The 23222-nt window shown below is 42.1% G+C and overlaps 2 protein-coding genes across 6 annotated transcripts in view; one reads left to right on the forward strand and one right to left on the reverse strand.

The window, feature by feature from the left end:
* Positions 1-1349: 1349 nt before the first annotated feature.
* Positions 1350-3537, forward strand: NKX2-4 (NK2 homeobox 4). Its single transcript, XM_027558191.1, has 2 exons — positions 1350-1835; positions 2123-3537. Exons 1-2 carry the CDS (start codon positions 1394-1396, stop codon positions 2722-2724), a joined length of 1044 nt encoding a protein of 347 aa, XP_027413992.1. The 5' UTR covers positions 1350-1393; the 3' UTR covers positions 2725-3537.
* A 5365-nt stretch (positions 3538-8902) lies between these two features.
* The window catches only part of XRN2 (5'-3' exoribonuclease 2), a 62703-nt gene continuing 48383 nt past the window's right edge, over positions 8903-23222 (reverse strand). For 3 of the 5 annotated variants that reach the window (XM_027559579.1, XM_027559582.1, XM_027559584.1), the window contains 3 exons: positions 16515-16578; positions 11600-11738; positions 8903-9449 (listed from right to left, as the gene is read on the reverse strand). In XM_027559579.1, coding sequence (XP_027415380.1) covers positions 9384-9449; positions 11600-11738; positions 16515-16578 — 269 coding nt within the window. In that variant the 3' untranslated portion in view covers positions 8903-9383. The remainder of the gene's footprint in view (positions 9450-11599; positions 11739-16514; positions 16579-23222) is intronic. The other 2 variants (XM_027559583.1, XM_027559580.1) reach the window with 1 other exon arrangement.

The raw sequence follows: 23222 nt of genomic DNA on the forward strand, positions 1-23222 counted from the left end.
TCTCCAGGAAACCTTAAAAACTGCATCTTCGTTTCCCTGGGTGTTTTAAGTGAAGGACTTTTCAATTTTTAGTCAATATGCTTCACAGACTTTGTCATATTCTTTGTCATGTTCAGCATTCATAGAAAAGTTCACAATGTCTAAGTTCTTCTATGCTATGCAGGTAAATTTACAAATCAAAAGCTGACAAATGTTTTTTTTTTTTAATCATTTATCTACAGTTGAGTATCTTTCAAGCGAAAGTACCACTCTCACCTGATTTCTGTATCCATTTCACATTTTTAAGCAGATTATATTTTTTGAACAGTAAAAAGGCCCATTTCGAATAGCTAGAAATTTTGGACTTTGGGTTTTGTTTTGTTTTGTTTTTGATTACTGTAGTGATAGGCCAGTAAACCCCAAGTTGGATATTTTCACTCGGGGGAGGTGGGGTGCGGGAGGAAAACAAAAGGGAAAGAAACCTGTACAGAACTTTACAGGTGCGAGCTGAACAGGAAACATTAGAACACATAAAAACCTAACCTCTTTCCCTTATCTAACCTCTATCCCCACAGAGCAGAAACAGAATACTTACAAATTAGCATCCGTGTATTTGTGTCTCTGTGTGTTTTCTCTTCTTTGGATTTGGATACTTTGAGCTAATTTGAAAGTGCCCGGTTGGTTGCCCACAAAATGATGCTTGAGAGTCTAAAGACGCATAAATTAGAAACCCTACAAAGGGAGAGGACGGTCATTGTACCTCATCTCTTTATGCGCTCTTACGGTGGGACCCAAGAGCTTTTTTTCTTTTTTTTTTTTTTTAACACTTTAGATGATGGAGCAAGTGAGAGGCTGATAGCTGGAGAGGACTAGGCGAAACCGCCATCCGCTCTCAACTTAGCACCATTCTGTCCACCTCCCCCCCAACTCCAAATACACTGGACTTTGCTACTAAATCACTTTAGGAAACTGGGGTCTGATGGGCAGAGGCGCGGAGTCCTTCACATCCAGCCTCGACGCCAGCCTCAGAGTTCCTGTTTCTGATGCTCCAGGGCTAGGGTAACAGGAAGTCTGGATGGAAGCAGGAAGGATGGAGAAAGCGAAGGGAGTGATCCTTTCAAGAAACATCCAACTGCCCCCTTTACCTTTTTGCCTCCTCTATGGGGAGTGGGGGTGGAGTGGGGGTGTTGGCGAGGGAAAAAAGATGTCAAGGACCATTGTTTGCTCGTTTGGGATGTTGCTCCGCCCCCCGAGTCTGTCGTAAACCCGGCGCCGGACTAAAATAAACCCCAGATCCCGCAGCTCGGGGGGCTCGCCGCGCCGCCGACTCCTGGTCACAGGCGCAGCCGCCGCGGCCGAGGTGGCGGCGACCCGCGCGCGCCCCGGGCCCCCCTACCTGGCCGCCCGCCGAGCCATGTCGTTGAGCCCCAAGCACACGACGCCCTTCTCCGTGTCCGACATCCTGAGCCCCATCGAGGAGACCTACAAGAAGTTCGGCGGCGCCATGGACGGCACGCCGCCCGGCCTGGGGGCACCCCTGGGGGCCGCCTACCGCGCGCCGCCGCCCGGGCCCTCCTCGCAGGCGGCGGCCGCGGCGGGCATGCAGCCCCCGCACGCCATGGCGGGCCACAACGCGGCGGCGGCGGCAGCGGCGGCGGCGGCAGCGGCGGCGGCCGCCACCTACCACATGCCGCCCGGCGTCTCGCAGTTCCCGCACGGCGCCGTGGGCGGCTACTGCAACGGCGGCCTGGGCAACGTGGGCGAGCTGCCCGCCTACACAGACGGCGTGCGGGGCGGCACGGCCGCCGCGGCCACCGGCTGGTACGGCGCCAACCCGGACCCGCGCTACTCGTCAAGTGAGCGGGGCGAGGAGCGCGGGACTGAGGGCCGAGGACGGCGCGGGCGTTCCCCGCCGCAGCCCGGGGCGCGGGGAGCGCTTGGGAATCCGGCCGAGGGTGCGCGGGGCGTCCTGGGGCCCTGAGACACTGAGCGCGCGGGGCGTCCTGGGACCCTGGGGCCCTGAAACACTGAGCGCGCGGGGCGTCCTGGGACCCAACCGGCCCCGCCGGCGTCGCGGCCGCCGCGGTGTGAAGAGAGCGGGGCGGCGGCTGCTGACTGGTCTTCCCCTTGGGCCCCTCCCCAGTCTCCAGGTTCATGGGGCCGTCGGCGGGCGTGAACGTAGCCGGCATGGGGTCGCTGACGGGCATCGCGGACGCGGCCAAGTCGCTGGCGCCCCTGCACGCTGCAGCGGCGCCGCGGAGGAAGCGCCGCGTGCTGTTCTCGCAGGCGCAGGTGTACGAGCTGGAGCGGCGCTTCAAGCAGCAGAAGTACCTGTCGGCGCCCGAGCGCGAGCATCTGGCCAGCATGATCCACCTGACGCCCACTCAGGTGAAGATCTGGTTCCAGAACCACCGCTACAAGATGAAGCGCCAGGCCAAGGACAAAGCGGCGCAGCAGCTGCAGCAGGAGGCCGTCCTGGGCCCGCCGCCGCCTCCGTCGCCGCGCCGCGTGGCCGTGCCCGTGCTGGTCAAGGACGGCAAGCCCTGCCAGAACGGCGCGGCCACGCCGACGCCCCAGGCCGGCCCGCAGCCGCCCGCGCCGACGCCGGAGCTGGAGGAGCTGTCGCCCAGCCCGCCTGCTCTGCACGGGGCGGGGGCAGGCCTGGCGGGGCTGGACGCGGCGGCGGCGGGGGACTACGGCGGCAGCGCGCTGGGCGCCAACCTGCTCTACGGCCGGACGTGGTGACGGCGCGGCTGGCCGGGGGTCCCGCCGCCGCCCGAGGGTCTGCTCGCGCCGACGGCGGGGCAGCTGCTTGCGAGAGAACGGACGGATCGCGGAGAGGGGCGGGCGCCGGGCCTCCGCTGCGGGTGGGGACGCGACAAGCCCCAGGATCGAATCCTGAGATCGCGCCGGCCAGGAGGCTTTGAGGTGATTTCCTCCTTCCGGAGGTTCCTAAATTGTGTAAAAAGCCGGCCGAGTCCACATCCACCACCACGTTCCTAACCAAAGCTCTCGGAGTTTTAAACGTTGGAGACTTAGGTGGTGTTTGTAGCTCTAAAAGTCAACCCAGCTTTAACAAGGTTTTCTTCTTGAAGTGGAACTTACCTTGGGAGATTAATTTTCGAAACCCCCCCCTCACCGCTCCCCCCGCCCCCGCTTAAGTGCAATTTCATTAATGTTTGATGGAAAGTAAATTGAATTGTAGCTCAAGATGGATCATGCACATAGCAACATTACTGCAGAGGAGTTATTGCCATTTAGAGAAATGGAATAAACGTAATCAAAATATTGCTTATACGAATTGATATAGCTTTTTAAACTTAATGCTGTTTTTAAATGTTTTGATCATGATTTGGCAATGAGTGTTTGTATATTATCCTAAAAGAGGCTTTTCCTCCTAAGATGCAGCTCATCAAAAGAAAGGATTGTAAGCTACTTTTTATATGGAAACTGGTCTCCCAAAATCAACGGACAAAATAAATTATACCCTATTCTACAGACATGTTATTTACTCTTTCTAAGGTATTTGATTATCTGAATTAAAGTACCTTGATAAAACACTAGAACAAGTAAGCAAAATTGCTAAGACAGACATCAATTAATCTATTTTTCAAAGCATGTCAAGGAAGAAAATAAGGTGACTTATTGAATGGTAATCAGTGTGTAAAGAATCAGTAAAATATTATTTTCTCATATTTAGAAGTTAATAGGGGTTACACACCGATTTTGTTGGTGTTTTCTTGTACAAATAATGTACTCTTTAATATGCTGATTTATATTTCCTATGTTTCAAAAGGATATTTAAATATAACTTAAAAGAATTCAAGAACTTTTTTTTGGTAAATGTCAAATGATCATTTCTTTTTCACTACGTTGTATAGGCTTTTTTTTTTTATACTAGTTGGCATGATGTGACAACACAGCTCAGTTTATTCATGATTTAAAGAACTGGTAGTAGATTAAAAATGCTAAAAGAAGGCTGGAGAAAGTGAGTTCATAAAATGAAGAAAAATTAAAGACATAACATGGATAATGCATGTTTTACAAATGACCAAAACATTTCCCAGAGACCCTAAACCTCTTCTACATTTTTGAAATTTTAGAATTATAGTTTGAAGTGAAACATTTTATTTCATTTCATTGCTTGGGTATTTTTCTGAACTGTGCAAAGTGTTTTTAAAAGTTGCACTTTCTCTATATTTTCTACAGTAAACAGTAATAATAATTAAAAACTCCAGTTCCTTTCACAAAGAGAAAAAAAACACTACAGAAGCAAGTGAATCAATCTTTATCAAGGGTCTGTGAATGCATTTTTGTAAACTGACAACTGATTTTTAACACATTTTACATAAAGAAAATTTGAGCAGAAAAAATATGAAAATGATGCAGTACACTTTCAGAAAATTCTCCCAGTTTGAGTTTTTGCATACTAATAAAATTGATTTTCAAAATGCTAGCCAGGCTAGCATAACTATTACCGATGTGCCAGGTTTAAAAATGCTTCTTTATATTGATTCCTTCAATTTCTGAAATTCTACTTCTAGAAAACATGTTACAAAAGTTCACATGGTTTGTAATTTTTTTTTTTTTTTTACAGCCCAATACTTAACAAAACCAGTAGCTTATGGAGTAAGGGTTCCGAGTAGCATATTTAAAGAAAATAAATCTTCATGCACAGTTTTTCCCTTGATAATTTCTGGAACAAAAAAATCCCTTAGACTAAGTGAACTATCAATCAAAAAGACCATTAAGAAGAAACAGCCTTCTTTATACAATATTTTCTGAAAGTGTATTTGGTACAGGCATATCTTTCTCCTTTCAGCGTTCCTTTAAATAGTAAGGGACTCAAGCCAGAGGTAATTGCCGCAGAGAGCTTAACATTCTGCACCCAGAAATGTACTGAGTTTATGTGTGCACATCCAGAAATTAGGATAAGGTTTGCTTTTGAAACATTAAAATAGAAAATGTTTATACTGTAGAATTCCACATTCTGATTAATGTGAAACAAAAGCTTTTTTTGCTTCTTTTGCAATTAGTGCTTTGCAGATCTTTTATAAAAACACAAACAGCCAGACTAGGTGAAACTCATTAACTGAAGAGGAGGATAAGTGTCTTCACAACCAAGAGAGAGGTTGGCGCAGGGTTTAAGTGGGAACAAAGCCCCTCCAAAGTTTAGCAGAGGCCACAGCAAAACTCAGTTTGAGAAATGCTAACTGAGGATGTCACAGTTTCCTAAAGGTTTTTGGGGTTTTACAACACTCTAACCTATTTTTTCCCAGTTGAGGCACAGAAACCAAAATCCAGAATCCAAGTTGCAGAGAGGAACGGCGGAGATTGCAGGTACTTTTCTGAAATCTGTGTTGGGATGTAAATTGAAGTAGTGTGTGTGTGTGTGTGCGCGCGCGGGCGCGCGCGCGCACGCCCAATGTTGAAAGATACAGGAAGGGTGTTTTGTACATGGAAGAGGGGGTGTAACCCAGTTGTCTTCTGTTTGAGGCTTTGCTTAGAACTAAAACCTAACAGTCAAAACAAGTAAGTCAATCAGACTTTTATCAACACAGATGTTGTGTCCAAACTCCATTCTGCTATTGACTGTTTACTTTCAATTTAAGGCAAATCAGAGACACAATCCTGTTCACTAAATGCAAGCACCTTCCAAAGACTTGCTTTGTTAGCTGCATTTCGCAATGATGACTTTTAGAAAGACTTAAATTTGTGAACTATAATCACATAAAGACCCATGACTGGATTTTAAGATATGAATTTGTGCATAAGATAATGCACAGTGTAATGGTGATAAAAGTTTCAGATGTAGTTGAGAATATGAATGATACCGCCCAACTCTTTAATGTTAACATTAATATGTGGATAAAACTCTGTATGTTAATTACTCAAGTCCAGTTTTTAAAAATACTGCTACTTGCCATGCTCAAATCCAATGAAACAGGGCACTAGGATACATTTTATTAAAAATGAATTAAATAAGTAGACTTTTGCTGCTAGTGAAAATGGGTGAGCATCTGGAGAAGATTCAAAGAAGACGAAGTCAGGAGTCACTCCAGTAAGTATTGAGATCACTTTGTGATTTTAGGATCACTTTTATGTCATTATTTTTTGAGCACGGAGATTTGGAAGCTTCTGAGAGAGGTGTTTTGGTTTCCTTTGTTTTTGCTTTAGAATGTTGGAATGAAATGCCTTTTCAGTTTCTAAATTTCCATGTAACCTCTTTCAGTAGTTGCTTCGGTGATTTCTAATAAACGTTGAATCACAAATGTTACCTAAGTTTAAGTTGTGCAAACTGTTTTGCGGTAGTAAATGGTTCCATTCCCATTTCACACACACTAATTAAAGCCTGTTACCTCTGGCCCTCGTGCCATACATGCGGTATCAGATAACTAGCAATGCAGATGTTCACCTCACCCTGAGTGGAGAAGAAATCCGCCGAGAATGGGCCGCTTGCTAGTTAAATTAGTTTTGGCACTCGCGGGCCGAAGGCTAGCGAATCTGCTCCAGGCAGCCGCGGAGCTGGACGAGCCGGATGCAGACCACGCCCGGGACCGCGCCGCTTGGTAACCCGGCTTCCAGGTTACGTCGGAGAACGACTACATTCTGATTTCCAAGCCAAGCGAAATTCACTTACCTTCAGGCTTAGAACTGAAAAAAAACAGCAGCCTCGGAGAAGACCCTTTCCGCTGCCTCCTTCCAGGGCCGATGATCGCATCCATGCGGGGACCCAAGGAACCCAGGTGATGATGCCGCCGACGCGCGCCCCCCTGAGCCGCCCGCCCGGCTGTGGCTCGGGGTCAGCCTGCAGGTCACCTCCCCACCTGCTTCCCCGACACCGCGCGGCCGGACAGCGCTCCGGGATGGACGGATGGCCGTGTGCTGCCCTCGACCTTACCCTGAAGACAGACGCTCACCACCGGCTCTCAGCGCCGCGATAAAGTCGGGCTGTCCCCAGGTTCTTAAATGCTTAAAAACCTTCAACATGAGACCTTGAAAACCTTGGCCCTATTCAAGCATAGTAAGGTGGAGTAAACTACACAAAATCGATCCTTTGGCTTTTACTCCGGAGTGTGGAGAGGGCTAGTTACAGCTTTAAACGCGCCACTGAAAGTTCTAAAAAGCCTTTGTTGAAATAACGGGGACTTTTTCTGAAAGATTCAAACGTGGGGACGTTGTAAAGAGATGTCAGAGTAAGGAGAGAGAAGGAAGCAAGGGCTCACCACCTGCTATAGGAAAGCTAGGGGCTTAGTTTTCCCATCAGGCTTTTGCTTAGATAGATGTCTTTGAAACACTTAAAAACATTTTCAAACTTAATGTTTTCATTAGTTATGTGCAATGGTGCAAAAAACCAAGTCAAAATTACTTTAGATATGCTCATGAAAACTTAAAAAACTAGACCAAAATTAATGATCTGAGAAATCTAGGTCCTGTAGAAGCATGGCTATAGGGTACTTACTGAAGCTGTATACCCTAAGACGTGTACATGGGCTCCTTCTGCATATGCAATACTTGATTCAGGTGTTACACATTTTTAATACTCAGCAGATAAACAGCATCATTCCTTCATTCTATTGTGATGGTAATATATAATGGTTAATTCCCAGCAGAGACTCTTTATTTCAACAATAAAGAACTCTGCTCTATTCACCCATCATCAGCAATGAACTCAATAGCTTCAAAATACCTTCCTATCCAAGGTTAAGGTGGGATTTTTCCTGAAGAGATTTAAGATTAACAAGTTGCCTTTGTTGAATATTAAAGCAAAAATGTCAAAAGTCAGAAAGACAGAAATCTGATTTTACAATCTGAGGCTAGAATGGAAAAGGGGACAAATCTTCATACATGTGTCTAAATCTGTTGTGGAAAGCGAAAAACACATATGGAAGTGCTTGTGTGTGACCTGTAAGCATACATTTAAGGAATGAGTGTACTTACTAGCAAGGAAAAAATGAGTACAAATTGGAATCTATTGTGAAATAATGCAAAAATATACCAAGGAGCATAGGCAATTTAGCTAGGAATTAAACTTTTCAGGTTTTCTTTTTTAAATCCTTTATTTATTCATCTCTGGCTGCACTGGATCTTCATTGCTGCGCTCTGGGTTTCTCCAGTTGTGGTGTGCGGGTTTTCCTTGTTGTTGAGCACAGGCTCTAGGGCAAGTGGCCTTCAGTAGTTGCAGTGCTGGGGCGTAGTTGCCCCATGGCATGTGGAATCTTCTTGGACTGGGAATTGCACTGGCTGGCAGATTCTTAATCACTGGACCACTAAGGGAAGTCCAAAACTTTTCAAGTTTTCTTCTTTCTGTTCTTCCATTGTGGTTTTTTTTTTTTTTTTTTTTTTTTCAATTAAAGTATAACTGACCTACAACACTGCATTAGTTCCAGGGGCATAGACTGATTCCAGATTTCTATACATTACAAAATGATCACCACAATAAATCTAGTTACCATCTGTCACCATACAAAAATAATATTATGTTCTCCATGCTGTAAATTTCATCCTATGACTCATTTATTTTGTAACTAGAAGTTTGTTTATACCACAGTCTTCCTCACCTCTCTCTCATCACCACCCCCTGAACTTTTCTCAAAGATTTTTCTCAAACTTTGAGAATTCCCCAAGATTTAAAACAAATCTTTAAAACTACAGCACAAATATGCATGAAATTTGTAAAATGTAGATAATCTCATGAAGATTTTATAACTTGCCAAATTAGTAGTGGAAAGGCATACGTGAGTCGGATGGGTTGTCTTTCTGACCATATCCTCTTAAAATCTACTTCTTCATTGATTTTCTTTTGACATCTAATTGTAGAAAATTCTGATATAGTGGTAAAAAAAAAAAAAAAAAACCATACACTTGCCAAGATTTTCAAAGTTTAAATACTGTAAAAGAAAAACAACAAAAGAGACCAGAGTTCTAAGTTTTGCATTGTTTTTTACTAAAGTCCAGAAATTTCCATATGACAAGTACATCAATGAAATGTTCCCAAAGAAATACTGAACAATATACACTCTAGTTAGCTGAGGGTTCCAGCTCAAGAGTTCATACTTAATTCTTGTGCATTAAAAATCAGCATGGATCTTAGATGATCTAGAATACACTGTGTTTTGAAATCCACAGCTGGTTTGATTTTTAACCATAATGAAAAACCAGTATTCCTATTCCATCAAATGTGTTTTACAAGCAATAATAAATTCAGATCCACTGTATTATGCAACACACATCTTTGGAAAGCAACATAAAACAGTGAGATCGGATCAGTAGAAATATACAGTTAAAAGAAATACACAAAGTACTGTAGTTTTATTAAAAACTACTACTTGAGAAAGAAATCTTTCCACAAATAGCATAAAACTGTAGAATGATGAAAGGATCTGGGAAAGCTTTACAAAAGCCTAATTCCAACTGTATCTTCCTGAGGGTGGTGGCAAAGGGTATTTCCTTCCTTCTCTGGGATATCCCTGAAGGAAAAAAAAAAAAGCAAAAGTTTACTTTGTGGATTAACACTCCTGCAAAGAAATTAATCTTACTTCTCAATGGAAAAACACACCAAAAAGAAAGGGACTATTTCTTATAGGTATATCACATGGATGGTCTCCATAAACACGTGTATTTGGTTTTCAGCCTTTTCCAAAGCTGCACGTGAGTGGAAATTAGCATAAATGCTATCACTGACAACTAACCAAATCAGCCTTAACAAGAACCTAAGAAATTCCTTAAAATGTACACAAATGAAGGACAGTTAAGTGTCTTGTGTAAAACACTTGTCAGTCTCGCCCACCACCAGCCCCTCCCCCAGCCCCCATGGTGTTTCAGGCCACATTGTGGGAAGGTGCCCATGTCATCCTCAGACATATTAGACTAGGAAAGCCATTTTGCTTAACCAAGGAAGGAGCTTGCTGCCTCAGCTGAAGCCCTTAGGCGTTTTTGTTTGTTTAGCTATAAATAATAGTAGACCACATTAGGTTATTACATAATCAATTATAGCGAACTTTCAAAACATTTCCTAGTATGCTTCCAAACACCATTTAGGTACAACCTAAAGATGAATGTGATGTGTCTGCCATCACAACTCCTCGTTTCTAGGGAGGATTCTAAAATGGACCCCTTTCCCCATACTGGCTCAGAGCACTTTACTAGTTCTCCACTAAAAATATACTGAAAGTATAGTTTTACTGGTTTTAACAGTGAGCTTCTACAATTTAACAGTGCTTCAAAATTCTACTTGAAAAAGAAATCTTTGCAGAAAAAAGGCTGAAAAAGAAATGTATTTCCAAAAGGTCCTAAATGATTTAGATCTCCTGAGTGAATAACAATTAGACCTCCTGGAACAGCAGAAAGCTCCTCTAAAGGGAGGGTCTCCCCTAAAGAAGGCAGGAGAGCCATTGAACTGGGGTCAGAAGTTAACAGGCACCCCCAGCTCTGCTGCTGAACAGCAGATATGAGGTTTTAACTCCTGACTTGGAAAATGAGGGGACTGGACTCAAATTTCTCCAGAGCAACTTCTAGTTGCAGGTACACCTTCCTTTCACCTTGACTCTAGCAGCATAAAGTCTCAATCTAAAGAACCTGCTGATATCATCTGTAGAGATTCTGGGCAGACAGTATGTAAAGTAATATTATACATCTAAAGAACTGTTAACAAAATTCTCTCAAAGGACAACTAAGATGATTATTTTCTTATAAAGTGAACTGAGACTTTTAAGAGTACACCAAAAAAAGTGTGAAGAAAAGATTTTTCTTAGCTGGCAAGAGATTCTTCTCAGTTGTCAGAAGAAAGGGACACATGGCAAGAACGTGAGTTAGAAAATTAATACTCGAAGCACTGCAAAAGGCTGAGGTAACACAAGGTAAGCAATTTAATAACCACTTCACATCAGCAACTCCACGAATACTACACACTCTGAATCACTGCATTCAGACCCTGCTCTCTGGCAAGCACTGGATTAAGGAGCATGTAAATACTGGCCAGGGTGTCAAATGGCTGAGGCACAGACTGAGGCAAACAGACCTCAGGCTTAAATGTTGCTATAAATGGATGTATTATAAAGAGAAGGAAATAAAGCTTCCTCTTACTGAATCTGTCTAGGAATTACTATACTCATTCAATGTATGTTTAAATTTAGTTTAAAAAAGTGGGAAATTAGGAGAGATTTCATTCCATGAAGACACAACAGATAAATCAAGACAGAAAACTCCTAAGGGGAATAAAAGTAACAGCTGAAAAGGTGAGAGATTACTTTCGGCTTCTATAAAATTACCATTCATTTTGAGAGATCCAGTTTCTAATACAACAAAAAGCAACATTATAAAGAGAAACAATATGTTTTGGTGCTGGACCATATTTGTGCTAAATATTGGACTGCTGTGATTAAAGGGGCTTTTGGTCTGAAAATTCTTCAGCATCTTCAAAGTACAACCTATTTAGTGAGGCAGATACTCACCCCATAAACATTTTTAATGAGAGATCCAAGGGAAACTGAGCTACTCTTAACAGTACTTACACAGAGATATTTTAAAACAACCAACCAACCACTGAGTCCCAAGAGGTACGGTTAGGACAAAGTGAGCAGTAAGCTTTCCACCCCAAAGCCCACACCACATCCATCACCTGTCTCCCTCCACGATCGTCACGTCTGGGTGGATACCCTCCCGGCCCAGCCAGCATCTGGTACTGGTTTGGCTGGAAGGCTGCATTTTGGGTTTGGAGCATCCGGTTCCATGGTAGCAGAGGTTCGGCCCCAACACCTCTGTGGAAAAGCATCACATTTACATTAAAGGTCAAAAATCTGGCAGGTACCATTTCCAAATTTGGGACAATCCAGTGTGCCTGGATTTGTCATATGGGATATATAGGACCAGAGTGGCCTTCAGGTCCCTCACAGCGAGTGTAGTGTAACATACTTCATGAAATATCAGCATCTGTTTAAAACTCAGTTGAATCAGAAAGATCTGACTTAAGAAAAAAAATTGTTCATCTTCAATTGTAAAGTTTCCTTTTTAGTCACTAAAGTTTTGGACCCAAGATCACCAAGCTGGCTACATTTTAAGATGCTATCCAAAGAGTAAACATGCACGAGACAAGAGAATGAAGCTTTATTTTTTAAAATGTCCAGGCTCGTTCTTCGAGTCCATTCTTTCTAGTTAATTGCATGCTGCAAATGAATTCTTACTGCTGAGTATTTTGAATCTAGGGTAGGGGACTTGGCTGTTTTTTCCCATCCATTATTCTGCTCAATATGTCAGAAGGTCTGATCAGGAGGAAACCTTTTCAAGTTCTATTGATGCGGCTTTCAATTGACCATGGTGACCTAGCAACATGAGCACTAATTGGCATGGACTGACTGGCATTTGGTGTACAGTTTACATGGGAACACAGATTCAAAAGCTATTATAACCCAGTTTGCTGGCCCGGATTACTGGTCAAAAGAAATGTTTTAATTGTTTTCAAGTGCCTATTTTAACTCTGCAGATACAAAACAACAGGTATGAAGTATTAAATCATAACAATTTAAAGCTGTCACATAAACAGTGTAGCAAAGATTTACCCTCTAAAGGCAATCACCCTGTATGACACAGCTTTCTTGAAGTATTTTCCTCAACTTCCATTTTATTCAACAGTCACTACCAAGAATAAACAGTAGCAAAATTCCCTAGTGTACTTCAGCAGTAGAAGCTTTGGGGGGTGTTACAGACACTGAGAGGAATTATAAGAAAACCTGAAATTTGCTAAAGCACTGAGTAGCTGGTATTAGCTATGACCACATCAGCATATGAATCTCACTGCCTAGGTCTTAGCAGGGAAAGCCCAAAGCTGGGCTCACCGGGTAATGCATTCTTCTCACAGCTATTCAAGCCTGAATCCATCCTCTCCACCCCCACTCTCCTTCCTTCACTTGGAGCTTGCCCTTTAAAAAAAACAAACAAAACCAGCAAAGATAACTATTTTTGTGTGATGTCTCCAAGAAGTGCTCTCTAAAGAATCCTAGAAAGGCCAGTGCTATTCTTCACAGTTAGTGGTGGGACCAGAACTCTAATAATATAATCTGCTGTGAGTCGAAATAAACTGAAAAATCTGTACCTCAGAAAGAATATGCATATATTCGGGGCTTTTACTTATTTCTGAATTCACTAATACAAATATATTTCAGTGAGAATGGCTCAACTGTCAAGCAGGAACGGCTCTGTATGCAGAGAAGACACGGTCTCTTCCAGTCTCTGCAGGACTGAGCAGTTAAGGTTCGTGCTGTGACCAAGGAGGCTCGTGAAAATTGGGCCATTAATGCAAAACCCGCTTGTTTTACGTACAGCTCACATGCTGTTTATGAGCTGTGATCATGTTTTCTCCACAGTTTTACAACAGTAAAACTAAGTCAACTGAGTTTCAGGAAAATCAGCTGGCATGGCTAAAATACATTATAAATGCACTTCTCCATTATTTTATGACCTAAAGAAAGGAACAAGGCCACAATGTAGGAGCACAAAGTTCTCCTTTTGGTTTAAAACGATTACCTGAAATGGGTTTTGACAAAAATATTTATAAAAATAATAGTCAAATAGTTACAAAAATAATTAATTAAATGGAAAGAGCCATGTAAGAGGGACTTGTATGAACTACCCTCTTCTGCTTGATAGTGGCAGAAAGGCCTTTATTTTACCTAAGTTTATCATATTTCTATACTAATTATATCAGTTTGCAAATACTTTTACAAACTGAAATCTGCCCTGGAAAATACATTCTAAATCTGAGATGGAAGTGCTGAGGCTGACACACATTTTTTTTAATGAGTAGCTAATGATTGAAGCAACTTATTTGAGGCATTCCGCACCATGGATGGCAAAAATATTCTTAAGTTTCTGAATTACTGTTTTGGAAAGTAGCTGGCAGTATGACATAACTATATACTACTCATTGTTTTAATTTATTTTAAATTTATTTTAAAATATTTTAAATTTATAAATACACACACACACACACACACATATATATGTATATAACAAATCAGCTTTTAAAAATCTACGACTGAGCTTAGTACCTATTAAGTTAAAAAACTAAATGGCCACTTTGGATAAGATATGGCCAGAAAAGAGACTCCCCACTGGCAAGGACACAGACAACAGGGCAGCACCCAGGGGAGGAGGAGGCACGAGCTGGACCTGGACCTCGATCACCATCATGATGACGGCTAGGTTGTCCTTTTGAGGGGAGGCAAAGGTGGGAGCAGGGTGTTCCTGTTGTAATTTAAGTGAAATGAACATATGAATTATAAATACTATCTCAAAGTAGGAATTAATTCAATAAACAGTGTAGTTTATGTTTAAAAAAAAAAGTATACTTAAAAAATTTTCTCCTCTAATAGGGTTCTCAACCAAACACTTAACAGTGCAGTGGAAAAGTACTGAACTAATGATCAGTGAAACCTGGTTCTAGCAAGAATTCTACTTACCAGTTGTGACATCTCAGCAAAGGCAAAGTGAGTTTGTATTTTCTCCTCTATGTCATGTAAGGTCAGAAAGGTTAGACTGACACAGGCTACAGAAATGAGTGATGTATCTGCTGAAAGGCTGGCTAATGGAGAAGTTTAGGAGGCTAAATTCAAACTTTGTTTTCTTTAAGAATAAACAGTGTGTTTCTTAAATGACCGCGCTCTAAGACATAAGAAAGAATTCTATTAAGCTCACACGTAACTTCTGCCTTATGGCACGGTTTTAGTTTCTGACTGAAAGTAAACCAAAACTCCAACAGAACACACCTCACATCTGCTGGGTTCACAGAGTCAATCAGGAAGATACCAACTTGACTAGGGCACAGATCATAGATCAAAGAAAACCCCACGGATGTCAGGACATAAGTGACGATCTTAGGGGGGCTTAATGTGGAGAGGGAAGGAAAGCTGCAGAACTGAAGAAAGGGTGCCTCAGAAGGGGAAGGACTTCTCTGAAGTCCCTGTGGCTTCACGGGACAGGATGCTCAGAGCAGTTTTCTGATGAGTTTTGCTCGGGTGAAAAGTTTCTTGGTAAAGAACGGTATGGAAGAGAGACCTCAGATAAGCTACTGAACTGTGGGCTTCAGTTTCCTCATATGTAAAAGTAACAATATCTACTTCAAAGGGGTGACAGGAGGAATAAATGAATTCATGTTTCTCTGGTGATTATTAATATTGGTGAGTATTTAATAACAAGGGAAAAAGCAAGCAACAAAGTGGGGAAACCAAATCTTAAACATCAAACGTGACAAACGTTCTGCAGAAGACGGTCATCTAAGGTTAGATCAGTGTGAATGTGATAATATGTATTTAGAAAAATTCACCCCTCACTCATTTAGTGACGATGGTGCCACTCTGAGGGTGCTGAAGTGGCACATACCATGTGCCCTGAGCACTCACACTGAAAGCAGAACATAAACACAGGCAAGAGCAGCTGTTCTAAATTAAAATGCAGCTTGCACTAAGTAGCTGATACTATTAATAAACAATTGAATAACATAATTTCTTTTATCTTCTTGAAGAAAATAATGAAATGAGGTTTTGGAGTCTCTAAAAAAGAACTTTCTTAAAGGGGGTAGAGGTTATAACCCTGTTCAAATAACAACACTTCATTCATTTCGGATGTGAACAGATCAGACTGCTAAAACGGCAAAGGAGAGGCGAACAAAACAGATTAGGACTGGGAAGGCAAAGAAGGAAGCTGTGCTAGGAGGAGGCTTAAACTCGTCTCAGCATCTACCGATGCGGGCAAGACCAGCATGAGACGACAGACTTTAAAGCTACCCTTAAAAATTATTCTTCAGATGTTAATATAATTATTCATAACACGCCTGGCTGCCTTGTCGTGCAGAGACCACCTGACTTAGGCGCGCACAACTTATCAATGAAAGAACACATGTCAAACATCCCTTGTTATTAAACCATGTCACATTCTTCCTCGTCCGTGGTACTTATTAGACTGCAGATCCCATAATCCTCTTCTGAGTCCTTTCTGCGTTTAATTCAGTTCAGTCTTAAGTAGTTGAAGAAACTGTTTTCAGTGGCAACTAATAACTACTGACCTACAGTGACACTGCACCACAATAAGCTTGTCAACCCTGAAAAAGTTGTACCAAAGAAGCTGATTAGGACTTCAAGAGGTCTGCAGCAAGGATCAATGGTGGGTCTGTACTGACACTGTGTTGCCGGCAAAGAAATGATAAAAGTGGAACCCCATTAGTTATGCCTCATTAAGCTGCACAACTCTTCTAAAAAGAAATTTGTTTAGCCTGACCAAAACCTAATAACAATTTTAAGCTCTCTGTGTTGCATTTTTCAGGGCACCTCAAAAGCATCAATAAAGTAAAGGCTAGGAACCAAGAAAAGCAGGAAACTATATAAATATGAATCTTTTGCTTCAACGTGTTAACCATGTATTTTCCTAAAGAACAGGCCCAAAAGAAATTCTTTAGAGGGGAGAAAGTACATTTCATACTACAGAGAAAGCCCAAACCTCAAATGCTGGTGTGAAAAATTAGTGAAAACTCATGTCTGCATTACCTGTCAAATCTTTGCTGCTGGAAAAGGGGAGGGGGACCTCGCCAGGAGTCCTGAGGCCTCACATCTGGAAGATAAACAGGAAAGGATTAAACAGCAGATTTTTTTTTTTTGGAAAAGTAATTATTACTCAGCTACCCACATATATTATAATTAACAATTCTTGGGAAAAATTGAGACTGAATATACTAACTAGCATAATTACACACCATGGAAAAGTGAAAAGATATGAAATCAACAAAGTCAACAAATTTGTCTGTAAAATTATTTCTCCTTTGATAAGAAAACATAGCTTTTAGTTTGAGAAGCCTTTCTCATTAAACTCACGTTTCTCCCTCCCTTGCTGTGTGTGTACGTGTGTGTGCAAAGACATATGTATGTATTTTACATTCATATTTTAAATGCTGTGCAAAACAATGGTATTTTGGCTTTATCCATAAACAAAAACTGAACAAATAAGTAACTTTAATAGAAAGCCTAAAATCTGCCCCTTAAACATGTCAACTTGAAAGCACCCTGACTTTCTGAGCGATGCCAACAGGACGCAGACAGCAGTCTCTCCAAAACAGGCCAGAGGATGTGCTCACAAGGGATCGCCTACTTTCCTGCTGTTTTCTGACAGTCAAACCTCTTCCCCTAACATGAAGCGAAGCCGGGAACACTGAACGAATGACAAGCAACAGGTAAGTGGCTGCCGGCCCTCTGTGTAAATGGGCTGCAGGGCACCCCCAGCGCGGCCCACAGTTGGTATCAACTGTCCGCCGCTCTGGCCCCCACTCTCGGCCACCTTCTGGCAGGGTCTGAGTGTGACCAGCTGTTCCAGGAGTTGTCTAATGAGGTCTCCGTGTGAGGACAGTAAGGCCTCCAGACTCCCAAGGCCCAAGGACAACAAGGCTTACCATAATGTATTCAAGCTCACATTTTAATGGAAACACAAACTAGAAACATGCTTTTCAAAATTACTTTCTTAAAGGAAAGAAGAAATGAAAGCTTATCTCTGGTTAGCAACCAAAAAGATGCAATCTGGATTTACTTGAGGAGAAAAAGAAAGAGAAGTAGAACGGTGTTTTAAAACCTCCTGCCAAGGAGAATCAGGAACAAGTAAAGGCACCTGGCTGCTCACAAGGGTTCCAGCAGGAAGCACCTGGCTGTTTCCGCTCTGGAAGCAACATGGCCAAGGTGCTGGCCCAAAGAAAGCCTCCGAGGTGGACAAACCAGCCTAGGGGAGCCACCCAGTCCCAGGCCAATGGCACGTGCATGAGTGAGGCCTTCACCTCCATCACTCCCAAGCAGAATGCCATTCCAAACTGAAAGAGGGATGGCATTTCCAATCAATCTGAATTATGCCTCCCTGTCATCTCTTTAAAACCAAACTGTTGTTTAGTTGCTCAGTTGTGTCCGACCCTTTGTGACCCTATGGACTATAGCCCACCAGCTCCTCTGTCCATGGGATTCTCCAGGTAAGAACACTGGAGTGGGTTGCCATTTCCTTCTCCAGGGGATCTTCCCAACCCAGGGATTGAACCTGCATCTCCTGCACTGGCAGAGGGATTCTTTACCACTGAGCCACCCGGGAAGCCCTAAAAACCAAATTAGTAGCAGCCAAACCGAGAACAATGCTGATGACCTTTCTCTGTGGTCATTTAATATTCAGACCTGAATGGAAACTCAAGAAGTTCATCACCACACAATTCACAGGAAGCAAGGCCAGGAACCCTAGTCCGGCCCGGGCCGGAGTAATGTCTGAATCACTATGCACCATCAGGAAATCTAAATCAGAGGAGGTAAAACCAGAACTTCTTACAAGACAGCAATCATTTCACCTGTGTGGTTTATTTCTATAGAGAAATCTAAAATACACATACCCCAAAACACTATGATTTTTCAATGAATTACGAAAAAGGAATCTACCAACAGTAAAACCAACACTTGGGCCACTTTTTCTAATCATTACTTTATTAAACTTGTAGTCCATAACTATTCAGATATTGTACCAAACTTAAGTTTGTGAAAACTGGTAAAATGTTCCCAGAAGCATTATAGTTTAGCGTCTTATTTATACAAAGTTAGCTAATATGAGAAACATCACCATGGAACAACTAAGCCCAAGGGCCACAACTATAAGCCTGTGCTTGACAGCCTGGGAACCACAACTACTGAAGCTCAACTGTGCTCTGCAACGAGAGAAGCCATCGCAGTGAGAAGCTCACACAGCAAGGAAGAATCAGTATAGCCAAAAAATGAATTAATAATTTAAAAAAAGATCAAAAGAAATACAGTAAATTTCATTCGGACCCCTGTCTAACTCTGTACTTTACACGTTCCAAAATCACTGTGGTCAGCCCAGAAACAGGCCTCCTTTTTAACAGACTTAATTCTGCGATTTGGGTTGCATGGTGTCTCTTTATATACGGTGTCATGGCAGAGTACGCACTCTCCATGGGACTGCCCCCTAATACGAAGAAAACTGAATGAAGATAATAAAAAAAAAACAGTCACATTAAGAAAAGCCTTCAGAAATGTTTATCCTAAGGTTTTATGAAAAGTAACGGTAGGGAAAAAAAGCAGGTGTATTTCCTCCCAGGAACACTGTAAGTAGAGGCAAAGTCTTCAACATTCTAGAATATGCACTACATCTGAATATGCCACATTGTTAGATTAAGCACACCAATATTTCTAAGGAGAACTGGAATGTAAAGTTCACTGTGCACAAATGTTTTCTTCGGAGAGGCAGAGCCCTTCTCAGTAGTCTAACTGTATCCCTATAAGTGCCCAGGAAAGCAGCTGGAGTTCCTACCCCACCAACTCTGGTATGCCAGGTGCTTTCCTCTGTTTCTCGTTCACTATTTCTTACCACCAAGACAATCTTCTTTCCAAACTCAGCACATGCAAAAACTATCGTTTTTTGTTAAAAACCTAAGCAAATTTTATACGACTTTTAAAAATTCTATCACATGACTATTAAAATACCTCTTGCTCTCAAAGAAGAAAACTAAAGAGGATTGACAAACTTCAAGGCTACCTTTAAACAAATCTCTTCATGTGATTCTGAACAATATATATGGCACGTAAGTGTTCATAAAGCAGAAATACTTCCTGGCTGAGAAGTAATGAAATAGAATGCAAAACAAACTTATTATCATTCATTTGTATGGCTCTAACAGAAGATCCATTAGAGAGGGAGAGAAAAAATTCTGAGATACTGAATTGCACTTCAGAAAGGTAGAAGCACAAGAGAGAAAAAAATGAGAGCTAATTTTTTCCCATGATCTTTAAAAACACATCCGTTTTCTAGAGCTCTCCGGCCACAGAAACCAAGGCTTTACCAACAGTTCCTCAAGTGACAATTTACCTAATCAGCGTGGCAATCACAGAAAAGATTTCATGTTTACTGATTGCCACGAATCAAAAATCACTTTTCAAATGCAGATAATTGACAAGTTTACGGACTGAAATGAAGAGAAATGACATGCCATGTTCTCCAGGCTGCAGAAGCGAATGCTTTATTCATGCCGAGCACTCAGGGCTGCACTTGACTCCCAACAGTCCCCGGACAATCACCCATCAGCCAAAAACTGACACATCAAAGACAAATCAAAGACCGACAGAGAGACGCCTGCAGCAGACACTTGACAGAAACTGGCTCTGTGACCAGTGGCTCTCCTTGATGGAACTCAGCACCACATGAAGAAACAGCTGTGATACTACAAATATTTTAAAAGACTGACTAACCAGTTTAGATCTCAATTTTACTAAAACTATTTCTAACCAAAACTTAAAGTTCAAAATTCTATAGAGAGGAACACTATATAGAGGATCATTTATCACTTAATACTTTCATAGCACGCACCATGTGCCAGGTACTGGTTCAAGTACTTAATAACTTAAACTCATTCACCATGGAATTTTGTGAGATGGGTGTTCTCTGTACCATTTCAGAAATGAAGAAACGCTGAGTACTGATCAGAGCCTGCCTGAGGTCACAGGCTGTCAAGGGGTGGAGGGGAAGCCAGGACCACGCCCACCACACCGTGCCGCGCCACGGTCCACATGCACTCGCGCTGTTGGCTGAGGTGAGTCTCACGTTATTTTATGTCAGAAGCACCAGGAGAGCTGCCTCCTCAACCAGAGACTCAGAAGCTCAGGATCTCCAGGAGGCAAGACTGGGGATCTGCACATTACTTTCAGTATTTTCAGTTTAGAATACACACATCTAATTAAAATAGGAGGGGAAACAAGCACACTTCACACATGCACTCTGGGAGTGAGCGTCTTGACAACACAGACTCATGGGGAGAAAATAAGAAAAGATCTTATCACTGGTCTTCTTAAAAGGATATCTCCACCCTAAAACATTTGGTATTCAAAAAAGATATGAAAGTGTAAATGTAAAGGATCAGATACAAATCAGATAGGAAATATAGAGAGAGATACAGATGGATGGACGGATGGATGGATGGATGGACGGACAGACTGGTTGGCATACATGCAGGGATTAGGTCTGTCTGCATAAACAGAAACTGAGAGGTCACAAGTGGCCATGAGATAAATATGCCATAAAGATCTTAATGACAGTTAACTTAAAAAACAAAAGAAAGAAGGAAAGCCAAATCTTATGTTGAGCTGTGTGTGAAGAGTATGGGTGAAAACTTCACAGGACATGGGATTTCCTTTCCTGACCGCTGCAGCATTTGTCTGTGCTTATTGTACAAGTGTGGCCACAGATGAGTGCAGACTTTCACCTCTCTCCCTAACCAGAACCACCACCAAGCCTTTCCACAACCGATCTGTGGTTCTAGAAATGAGATGTAACTGTGTACTTTTCTCCTTTAAAAAGCTTCAAAAAGCTCTTGCAAAAAAAGAAACTCACACAAACCACTGAATTCTTTGAAGGATTAAGACATGACAACAATCTCACAGTAACCCTTACTAGAGAAATAAAAATGTAGGAAACACTTTTTAACTTGTTTTATGAGCCCAGAATGTGTGAAGCTGTAAACTTGTCTCTCAAATCATAGATATGAATCAATATCCCACAAAATGCTAACACACACACACACACACACACACACACAGATAAATCAACATTAATCTCATTCCAGTAATGCGAGGTTAGTGTAATAGTCAAAAATCAGTTTGTGTCATTCACCACGTAACAGAAGAAGAAAAAATAAAAAACAAAGAAACAAACATTATCACCTCAAGAAATGGAGGAAAAGCAGTTGATAAAATCCAACATCCACGAGAAACAAGGAATAGAAGGAAACTCCTCCAACCTAACAAAGGTTATCTATACATTAAGATTTTTAAGTTGTTAAAATATAAATTAAAAATTTACCCAAAAATTAAATTATAGCCAATATCATATTTAATGGTGAAATATAATAAGTCTTGCCCTGAAGACTGGGAATGAAACAAGGATGCCCAGCATCACCACTTATGTTCAATCACACTAGAGGTCCTAGGTGGTGGAATAAAGCAAAAAAAACCAAAGGCATTAAGATCAGAAAATGAATACATAAAACTATCACTACTCACAGATGACATGAATGAAAAGGGCAAAATCCAAAAGAACATACAGACAAGACTTCAGAGTAAATGAATTTTAGTGACACTGTCAGTCAATATTCAAAAATCAACTCTCTCTCTCTATATATACAAGCAAGCAACTGGAAAATGATGTTTATAAGTCACCAGGCAGGGAGGGCCACCTGTTTCTTGCTCAAAGTGAATCCCTACTCTACAAAGCCTATTTCCTATTTTTAATTTTTATTTTAAAAATTTTATTTATCTTATTTTGGCTGCACCAGGTCTTTGTGGCAGGATGTGGGATCTTCCATCTTCTTTGGGGTATGTGGGATGTTTAGTTGCAACATGTGCGATCTAGTTCCCTGACCAGGACTCGAACCAGGCCCACTTATACAGATTCTCATTTGGGTCTGTGATGCCCTGTTAAGAACTAATGACCTGGGTAATACTTCCCAAGTGTGTTGCATATCACAGGTGATATAAAAGATGGTTTATTGGAGGTCCATGAAAAAGCCTGTTATCATCATGGTTGTATTCACTTTGATGTATATTTGAAAAAAATACATCAAGGACATCAAACCCAGAATGCATTGATCGATGATGGATGGAAGCTGCTTAACACGGAGCCCGTGCTTTCTTTCACCTGTGCTATTCAAACTTGTTTTCTCAAACCTCAGACTCTCTACTCGACACACTGACCTCCAAAATTCCCCACAATCACAACCGTAGTCTTGAGAATGACTGACTAAACCAAGACACAGTGATAGATGGATTACACCTGGGTCTAGCATTTGCATCTTATTTTGTTCTCCTCTTGGGAAGCCGTGATACCAGCAGATAGAAGTAAACAGCCAAGAGCCACAGAAGAAAGGCACTGACGAGGAGCGTGTGAGTGAAGAGTGGGCTCTAACTAGCCGCCGGAGGTGCCCTCACCCACTGGTGAGCTCCCGGGGCACAGACAGCTCTTTCAAACTGATTAGATGCTTCAGTTGTATGTGGTACATCCTGATACATACTCCACATACAGACATAAATGGAAATGCTAAGAAACACTATTTGCTCAATTTTGGGGGGAAAGTAGCTAAAGAAACTACCGTACCAAGGAGCTCTCCACAGCCTATTAAACGCCACACCCTCTGTGCTTCCTTCACTGAACAGAAGAGAACCGTTCAAGTCCACAGA

This window comes from Bos indicus x Bos taurus, chromosome 13 (genome assembly GCF_003369695.1).
Source record: "Bos indicus x Bos taurus breed Angus x Brahman F1 hybrid chromosome 13, Bos_hybrid_MaternalHap_v2.0, whole genome shotgun sequence".
NCBI lineage: Eukaryota > Metazoa > Chordata > Mammalia > Artiodactyla > Bovidae > Bos > Bos indicus x Bos taurus.